Raw genomic sequence first — 10,399 nt, 5'->3', positions numbered from 1 at the left:
ATTAGGAGACCGGTATGCGACACTTATGTATGTGATTATATATATATATATCACTGTATGATTTCATTATTATAATTTTAAATAGTGGTTGCGGTCGCAGATGTTATTGCAGTTTGTGATTGTGGTCATTATGGTTGCTAACACTGATCTATAGATATTTGAGACAACCATAATAATTACAATTGTAATTCTTGTAATTTCAACTGCTTCGACGATCGCAACCGCAATTTTAAACTATGGCCGAAGTTTAACAACATGGATAACATACCATACATAGTCAACAATAAATAGAATTACTTTCCTGCTCCAGCATGTTGAGTGGCCATCATATGGGCACATGTGATAAATCATGGGAATGTGCAAGTTCAAGGCTCTTCAGCAACACGTTTTTGTCAATCCTACCCCAAATATGCCACGCCAATATCATCCTCACCACTTTCTAGCCTTAAACTTAAAATAATCATTCAGCATGTTCACACCAACACAATACTCTACAACTTAATTTCATTCCATGCCATTAACCATAGCACTCAGCATCTATAAATACTCCAAAATCTCTTCTTAGTAGCCAACATCAAAAAAACTATATACCCTTCTAAAGTTTGCTCAACTCTATCATATATTATACAGTTCGATATTTTTCATTTACTTACCTAATATTGTTACTGAAAACTGCTACATTAATGGCTGCACGTTGGACTTGTTGTTTACTTACCGTGCTTGTTTTGATGTCAGTTATTCATTCAGAAAGCAGAGTGGCGAGGAAGGATTTGGGTTTGAACCTTGGTGGCTTGGGAGTTGGACTTGGAATAGGAGTAGGTTTGGGAATTGGAGGTGGCAGTGGCTCTGGAGCAGGAGCTGGAGCCGGCTCAGGTTCTGGTTCTAGTTCTTCCTCAAGTTCATCTTCTTCTTCATCCTCTAGTTCCGGGTCTGGGTCTGGAGCTGGCTCGGAAGCAGGCTCATATGCAGGCTCTCGAGCAGGATCAGGATCAGGAAGAAGCCGTGGCAGTGGTGGTGGCGGTGGTGGTGGCGGTGGAGGTGGTGGTGGTGGTGGAGGCGGTTCTGGACAAGGATCTGGTTATGGTCATGGAGGAGGTTATGGTGAAGGTGGTGGTGATTAAAGAAATGCATGAATTGATTAGATTGAAAATAATTAATATGGTTGAATTAAATAAAAGAAAATTGTTCGACAAAATAATTAGTAGCTGGTGTGTAAAAGAAAAGAACTAGTAAGATGGTTGATACTTATTCCATGCATCATGTGTGTTTTAGTGAAGAAGTGTTTCAATCTCAACAAGTTTGCGATTTATTTAATAAATTCTAATTTCTACTTGTAATTTGGCATTGTTTTAAGTTTTAAGTTTTAGATGATGCCACTGTTGTAAGATGGTTGAATTCGGATATATCAAAGTATAGATGACCCAAAAATGACGTGTTTTTATTTAGTTTGCTTTGTGTTTCATTGTCACCAAAACTTATAGATTTCTTTTCTAATTTGCACATGAAATTTGAAACCTATATAAGTCCATATATATTTATGTCAAGTATCTTCTAGTTACGTGCAGAAATCTTTTTTTACCGTAGATAAAATCTATGTTGCGGCATATAGTTTTAGTTTTCAAAAATAATTTTCTCTATAAGGTACTCCCTCCGTCTCATAATAAGTGTCTTATTTGCACTTTTTCTATATCTCAAAATAAATGTCTCTTTAGAATATCAATGCAACATTTATTATTTTTTTTCACTACTATACCCCTATATATTAACTTTCACGTTTTTCAACTACTCCACTACCTATAATAAATAAGGGTACTTTAGCAAATGATACTAATTTTTTCATTAAAACTAACACATCTAATCATTTTCTTAAGAATTGCGCAAAGCTCAAATAAGACACTTATTATGAGACGGAGGGAGTATGTCAATAGCTGATGGGGAAGCTAAGTATTTCATTTTTTTTTATAATCAAAACCATCTATAGGATGGTGTTGTGCGAGGTTGCTTTACATATCTATTATTGAGTGTTTAGATGAATGGATAGAGATTGAGTCTTTGCTCCCGTCGATTTTAAAGGGTGATTGAGATGTTTCGGGATTTTGGTCTAATTTTTTGTGGTATGGACTATTTGAAAATGACGCAATAAAGTTAATTTTAAATAGAAACATTTGTCAGTTAACCACTAGTTGTCTTCGATTATCAATTTGACATGGAAGCGAGTTCAAGTCCATGCTCCGAATTTTTGCATTTCTCTGTTAGACTAGGAGCAGTTCCATTTAAGTGGTTGGGTATTTAAGGGTGTGCTAGATGGCAAACCGCCCTCCTTTTATTTTGATAGGTGTTTAGGTTTTTCTCCCTCCAGCTTACTCTCTCTAGAGGTTTGTTGTACTTTTGGCTTAAGAATAGATCGGAAAAACACAACCGCTCTCCTTTTATTTTGACAAGTTTTCAAGTTTTTTTAAAGAAAATTTACAGAGATATAAGTGTTAGAAAATTATAACTCTCTCAAAAAATTTATGTTGAAAAGATTCTAGACTAGTTTGACATGAGTAATTCAAAGGGTGTGAGTAATCCATTAGAGAATCACAACTCTCATTGGATTAGTATTCAAAGAAAGGTGCACTAGTTGAGTATCTGTCAAAGTTTCTTTATGGCAATGTTGTTAGTTTTTTTAATGTACTACAAAAAGACCATTTTACCACGTTTGAAAGAATGATTCCACAAGGGGTTTGTGGCTGGTGGTAACAAATGGTGTGTTAGTATGCATCATCTATACTACCACAAGCTGGTAGTCGTGGTAAAAACTCAGTATTGTATAACATATCACTACAGTTGTAGAAACCAACCGTATTAAAAGGTGGAGGTCATGGTTTCAATACACATAGCCAGTATTTTGAAAGATTTTTAGATATTTCACCACGGTTGAACGTTCCAATCTTAGTAAAAGACTTAACATACAACTTCACCACGGTTAAACCTTCCAACTGTGATGATATGTTCACTTACTATCAACTGCGTAAATAGTCGAACAATAAGTCTAGTTTTATAGGTCTTATTTCTTACTATTATAACTATTGTTTGCCTATAAATAATAGACATGTAAATATTTCCGACATGCATAATCAACCACCAAAAAATGCTATATAAGACAGACACCACACCGCTATCTCACAAGTCATAAAAATGTGGGAGGACAAATCTAGGAACCTCAAACAGAAAAGGCAAGACACACCTTCAGACCCAACGAATGCCCCATGTCGTAAAGATTCTCTTTGGTAGGGATCATATCTTGCGGTAGTTGACACAAAAAACAATTACTTTAAAAGGACTAAAATACACTAAATACTAGGGAGAACAAAAAAAAAATTATTTTAAAAAGGCTCAAATACACTAAATATTAGGGAGAACTGACTCCAAAAACGATCATACGAATCATCTTTAGAATGTCTCAACCACCATCTATAAGGATGGGAGGAAGGGATAAAGTCCCTAATTATTAAATAATGATCAGATATCAAGACCTACTCATGCTAAAAAACACAAAATCTTCTCCCCTTAAAATCCAAAATCTAAGTCTTCCCCTCCCACTTAACAACCTCTTCCACTAAATAATTCTTCCAATTAAAGATTAAAAAAAGCCGAAGAACGTAGCTCTAAGAAGAATTTCTCCAACTCAAAAATCTTTCCTAAATAATACCAAAAGTTGCTGTTTATCTGCATGTAATTAGAAATGCATGGGAAAAGACATATAAACTTATTTATAGGTTTCAAATTCCATGTGTAACCAATTGCAATTGTAACTTAACTATTAGAAAGAAAATTTAAGCGTTGGTCTGTATTAAACAAAATTCCATGTGTAACCAAGTGCAATTGTAACTTAGCTATTGGAAAGAAAATTTAAAAGTACATGTAATCAAGTATCAACCATCTTATATGTTCATATATTCTTTTGCTACACCACACCTTCTACTTATTTATTACACCAAACAAAATTACACCAAACATTCTGAGATTTTCTTTTATTTTATTCATGACATGTGCCAATAAAATGCCGACACATATTATGGCCACTCACCACAGTGGAGCTTAAAAGGCTGTTTATTGTTGACTATGCATGCTTAGGTGTGATGGTAAGCATTGATACATAAGGGTTTTAAAAAACGGTTCGCGACCACGACAAAACGGTTTTGACAGATGTTAATACTTATACTGATATCACCATTTTCTATATTAAAGAATAAACTGTGGATAACTTACATCACGACGATCGCAATCAGTATCACAACACTTATATAGACCATTACCGTTTTTTAAAACCTTGCAAATCCCAAACATATCAACACTGATAATGCTTTAAATTAATGTGTGGACAGCTCATGGTTATAGGTGAAGTATGGATTCTGTTTATCCACACAAAAGTGTGCTTTTTGGTTTCCATGAGTAGTGGTCTCGTGCCACTTCCAATCTCCTTTTTGTTTAATTAAGGTACTGTTATATCATTAACTTTTTGTTGCATCATCACTAATTTGCATTTACACTATTATTTCACTAGTATTTATTCTTATAGAAGGTTCAAGAATGCTTTTATATACCCATAGGAGTGGCTTAGTCAATGGGAATCTCAAACAAATTAGGGTACCTATAAGCTTAAGTGGTACATAACTTTGTATTTAGACATTCATACACTATCAGATAACAAAAAAACTCGTCATATTTTGACAACAACTTTCTATTTAATATATAAAAATTAAATTACTCAAAAGTGGAATAATAAACATAAAATAATAGTATAAAACAATATAAAAATTATTAGAATGAAACAAAAAAATAGAAGAGACGAGAGATTAGTGAATGTGAAAAAGGAAAAACAAAAGAGTTGAGAGATTAGAGAAGAAGATGTGCGATAAAAATAAAATTGAAATAGGGAACATTTGCATAAAAATGAGAAGGTGAAAAAAAAGAATATAAGAGAGTAGAGATTATAGAAAAAGAAGGAAGATGTATGTGGCAAAGACGATGCGATAATGCTATTAGAGATTTGAGAAGATCGGGACTAAAATCATATGTGTAAGGATGAGAAAATTATTCGTAATCATAAGGTTAAGGTATAATAGATTTAAGTTTGGGTTAGATGTGAATTAAGTAAAAGTTAGGTTGTACGTAACATAATGCAGTTTGATTCGGTTTACAAAATACAAACCACAAATCGAACTGAACCGTGCGGTTTTGTTAAAAGATGACCCAAACTAATCCGAACCAAATGCGGTTTTTTGCGGTTTCAGTTTGGTTTGGTTTGGTTTGCAGTTTTTTATTGAATTGGTTTGGTTTTGATCACCCCTACCCTTAATACTCTATATCCTAATATAATAACTGCTTATAAAAAAATATATATTATAATCTATTTTACTACCTCAAACAAAGTAACTCATATAAGTAAAAAGATGATTTGTATGCTTGCATCTAAAACCTACACCTTAGTCTTAAACCACTTAAAATACACAACTTTTACCTATTAGTTTGTATAAGAAAAGGAAAGAAAAATTATTTCTCAAGTAAAAAAAGACATTCTTGAACCTTCTATAAGAATAAATGTTAGATACAATAATTTAAGTGGAAATTGGTGATCATACAAGAAAAAGTTAGTGATATACCACTACCTTCACTAGTGCAAAAACAACAATATAATTTTAAAATTTACACCTAATATACTAAAAACGGGTGTAAATAAGTAACACGATGACACTTTTGTAAATAAAATGTCATTTTAAATATTATCAGATGACAATATACACCCAATTTTTTAAAAACGGGTTTAAATTAAAAATATTATTATAATCAAATCTCAATTACTCCTGTTAAAATAAAAACGGGTGTAAATTTATATAGACTAAAAAAATATATTTAATTTTATAACTTAAAATATTTAATCTAAATATTAACATATTAGCAAATAAATTAAATATTATTAACAAATTAATAGGTGAATATTAATGATCTAAATTTATTAGGTGAATAAAATAATCTGATCAATTATGTTAATAACTATTTCTTTTAAACACATTAATTAATTAGTAGGTGAATATTAATAATGAAAGAAATTAATACCCTCTTAATCAGAAAGTAGTAACACACCATTCATTTTAACTGAAGAAAAATGAGACTAAAAATAGTTTCAACATATTTACAAAACTGATATTGACGCACGAAACCCAAATTCACCTAAACCTAGATTCACGAAACTCTGATTCATCTCCGAAACCTAGATTCACGAAACTGAGATTCGCCCATTTCACTGAATCTGTGTTACAATGGCCCAAGTTTGCGAAGAAGAGTGAGATAGTGGCTGTGAGTTTCGATTCTCCCTGCCGAATCCGAATCTGATAGCGTCGATGTTCATGATCTCGTTTTGTTTCTATACATTCAATCCTACAAGAGTCTCCTCCCGCTGACGCCTAAGGATTCCTCCGCTGTAGCGGATGTTTGGCCTTCCACTTCCGCTTTTGATGGATACTTGTTCGCTCTCACGCCGCTTCAGGTGAATTCACCGTTTTCTTTCTTCGATCCTTGCAATACACTTTCATATGATGTTATGAATAATGCATTGCTTAATTCCTGTAATTGGATTGAGATGCTCACAATTTGTTTGGAGTGATTTCTGTTGACTTGATGTTGTGAAAGTGTCGATGTTGGTTTTGAATGGTTTGCAATTGCAGCTTGTGCGGAGCAACAGTAAGCGGTTTACGCCGTCGCAGGGTGATGAAGAAGCACATCAGCTGTCTTATCTGCAAAAGCATTTGGCTAATATTGTGTCTCTACTAGCAGAGCCTGTGGAGGGGGAAAGTGAAGAATCTCTGGTTTGTTTGTTTGTTTACTGCGTGCTTCCATGAGTTACTGACTTTGGCTGCATTGCTTTATATTTTTCATATTATCAATACTAATCAATTGGCAATATAAGTAAATAAATTTTTTGATTATACTGCATATGTGACTTTTAAGGAAGCTTATGCCCTGGGAACTGCATTATTGCTTAATGTAAGGTTCTTACCTTCTTTGTCAAGTCGTTAAAATTTCACCAATTACATTCAAGAGTATATTTTAGCTTAATATATTGTGATATTTCTACCTGTTCAATTCAATTCATCTTGTTTTATTGCAGAACATTACCTATTCAGTAACATGAAATTGTCCTGGTTTAAATCTGTTTGCTAATTTGCATATATTCTTGTTCAGGGTTCGATGATTTTGGACCAAAGCATTTCCATTTCACGTTGGGAAGCTTATACAGATGGCAATAATTGGAACAGGCATAACGTTGAAGACAGTATTACATGCTCTCAAGTATGCCTTAAAACCCTTCCTTAGAAAGCTTTCTTACTTTTAATTTGACCAAAGTGAGAACTTAAGTTTTTATTTTGTTACATTTTTAAAAATATTCATGAACCATGCTATCAACTTGAGTCACTGGTTTATACTCTGTCAAATACACACGAGAAATTATATTAGATGAACATAAATTTCAACCATTGTTTTCTTCTCAATTATCTCAATCCCTTTCCCAAATGTAACTTGGAGTCTGTTTGAATTGACTTGTTTGAACTAATCTACTAGCATATGTCCAATAGAAACTATAATTTGAGTTTGAAGATAAGATTATACCCGAGAAAGTAGTTTCAATTCATTACTTACTCGGTGAGTCATTCTTTTCTGTTAATTTTTCTTTCTGCAGATTGCTATAACATCTTACGGATTGGGCGTGTTAATGTGATCGGAGACGTTATCTTATTCCTCGAAAAACTATGTGTCAGCCTCTCAAGTGTTATTTTCGCTTTCCTCATGTTAGAAACTCAAATACAAATCCGCGCATAACAAGATTTCATCTCCGTTCTTTCCTGTCATGTTATGTTTTCTATTACCTAACATCACCATAATCGATAACAATCACCATAAAAATACATTCTGCATAAGCATGCTTAACACACAGTTTTAATCTAATCTCAATTTCTCATGTGGCAGAGGCGCTGTACGATTCTTTCCAAAAGGTCCCTCTTCATGCGTAGTAGAAGTAAGGCCTTTCATACATTTTTACTAATTTCAGCTCTTTTTTATTGATAACAATTCAATCTTTCTTGTATAACTGTTGCCAATTTACTTTAATCTCATATTAAGAGGGGAAAATTGGGTTAAATCAATACCAATGTAAGTTTCTCAATGCAGTATTTGTCCAACTAGCTGCATCACCGATTCACTGCATGTTCTTATTGGGTCAAATAATTGCCTATCTTTATCAATCCAGTGCATGACTAGGTGGCACATCACATGTATCCACACTAAGGAATAACTCTTTATATCAGTCCCATAAACAGTTTTTTCCATGGTTTTAACTTCTAACATGAAATTAGGAAAACTTAAAAGTTATAGTACATAGTGTTTTCTCCTTTTTTTTCTTCCCCGATCCCCATTCAGCATTTAAGTCAAGCACTAACTATTGCTTTTTTGTATTTTTGCCATTACAGCCGACGGCTTCTTATGAGGTTCCTCAACTTTTATCTCCAGTGGCATCCGTAAGTAATCTAGCCTTTATAAAATGTAAAGTTCTTGATATAGTTGACAAAAACAGTAAAAGAACTCCCATTTTTCATTATTTATTACTAGACAAGTGGCATCCACAACATATCTTGTTCAGCAAGCAACACAAACCAATTTGACATCAACTCTGCTTCAATTTTGGAATCGGTAACAACAATCATCATCCGTAAATCATCACGGCTCAAATCACTCACCAGTCCGCAATAATCCGCTACTGACGCGAACAACAACATCAAAGCAACGTCATCAACAACGACAATCTTCATCAATCTCTCAACACCGGCACGATTTTCGAAATGCACGGATCTTTATTTCAAAGCATCCGGATAGCATCTTCACAGTTTCATTGCAATACTCATTGTACCAGTTTGAATTGATCACTACGTACCTTCAATACGGCGGCAAATCTCAGAATTAAAGCAAATAGAGCACAAGGAGTTATTACCTCATCTCTGGTCTTCTTATAGTGATTTCAAATCTTCAAATCCAGGTTCTATCTTTTTCACTTTATCATGTGGTGTATTTGGTTGTTGTTTGATGTTGTACGTTTGTTGTTGATGCTATGAATTGATTTGTTCCAATGCTATGCCCTGCTGCACGCTAGCCTTTTGCTATGGTTGTTGTTTTTTTGATTTGTGTGAGCAGAGAGGTTATGCCGAATATAAGATTGAAAAAGGGAAGATGATAATCAGAGCGAATATAAGATTGAAAAAGTGAAGATGATTTGTGTGAGCAAGAGATTATGTTCAAACTCTTCAAAATCAATCACTGTATTACTCTATCCGTCCACCTTGAACGTTACATGTTTGATAAAATGTGTGTTTGAGATTGTGATAGTTATTTTAATGAATTTTTTATGCTTTCACTCTATCAGGTACCTTCCCTAATTCTGTAGTTGAAAGGAATCACTCTTCTTGTGTAATCAATGACTACACTTCAAAGTCAGGCTGGAAAAGAAACAGCTAAAGTTCAAAAATCAGCTTCGGCTTTCAAGAGATGGGGCGGAAAAAGCCCTTTTCTTAGATATGGTCTTCCCATGATCTCTTACTGTTTTCGGTGCTTTTGGCCTTGGCCATCTTTTGCAGGGCAGGTTAGTTTATGCCTTTTCATTACTTACTATTTGTTGTTGTTACTGTATTGCTACTTTCATTTTGCTTACAACTAGTATTGAAGCAAAATCCAAGCTGAAATTGTGAAAGTCGAAAATATAATTAAGATGAATATTCAAGATGAAAGTTTTGGTAAAATAATAAGACAATATATATGGGGAAGATTTATATCTTACTTTTTCCAATTTATTTATTAGCTATAAATTTTATGCTTTAGTAACCATGACTAGATTATTATAGTTTTGGACTTCCAGCATCAGAAAAGTTTCATTGATTGTTCTTGGAATTAAAGTGTTCCTTGTCTAAATTCTACTTTAGGCAGGGAAGGCTGTAGTATTGCCTCACTGTAAATTACTAGTCACATTTAAATATGGTTTTGGATATATACAACGCACTCATTCTACCAATGGTAATTTGTTCGATTCTCTTTCTTAGACGGACAAAGTGCAATACTGAAAAAATAAAAAAAAATATATGAGAGAGCTTTTGTGGTTTTTTCCTTTTATATTGTTAATGGTGAAAGGCTTCAAACCAATCTTTTTATATAAGTAGATATTGTTTTGAGGGATTATGCTCTCTGATTTTAAGGATCTTCAATGGAAGATATCATGCAACAGTTTTTTTATTTTTCTGAAAAAACAAGTTCCTGTTGGTTATCTTTATAGTGTAGGCTATGCTAGGTAAATGATATTTTTATGTATATTTTT

The 10,399-nt window shown here is 33.4% G+C and overlaps 1 protein-coding gene across 1 annotated transcript; it reads left to right on the top strand.

The window, feature by feature from the left end:
- The first annotated feature begins 420 nt into the window (after positions 1-420).
- Positions 421-1,445, top strand: LOC131639177 (glycine-rich cell wall structural protein 2-like). The gene has a single exon (XM_058909683.1). It carries the CDS (start codon positions 684-686, stop codon positions 1,119-1,121), a length of 438 nt encoding a protein of 145 aa, XP_058765666.1. The 5' UTR covers positions 421-683; the 3' UTR covers positions 1,122-1,445.
- Positions 1,446-10,399: the final 8,954 nt, after the last annotated feature.

Source organism: Vicia villosa, unplaced genomic scaffold (genome assembly GCF_029867415.1).
Source record: "Vicia villosa cultivar HV-30 ecotype Madison, WI unplaced genomic scaffold, Vvil1.0 ctg.002549F_1_1, whole genome shotgun sequence".
Taxonomy (NCBI): Eukaryota; Viridiplantae; Streptophyta; class Magnoliopsida; order Fabales; family Fabaceae; genus Vicia; species Vicia villosa.
This window is presented reverse-complemented; position numbering and strand designations above follow the sequence as displayed.

Coding starts and splice junctions, on each gene's coding strand:
- LOC131639177 (XM_058909683.1), top strand. CDS start 684: ATGGCTGCACGTTGGACTTGTTGTTTACTTACCGTGCTTGTTTTGATG.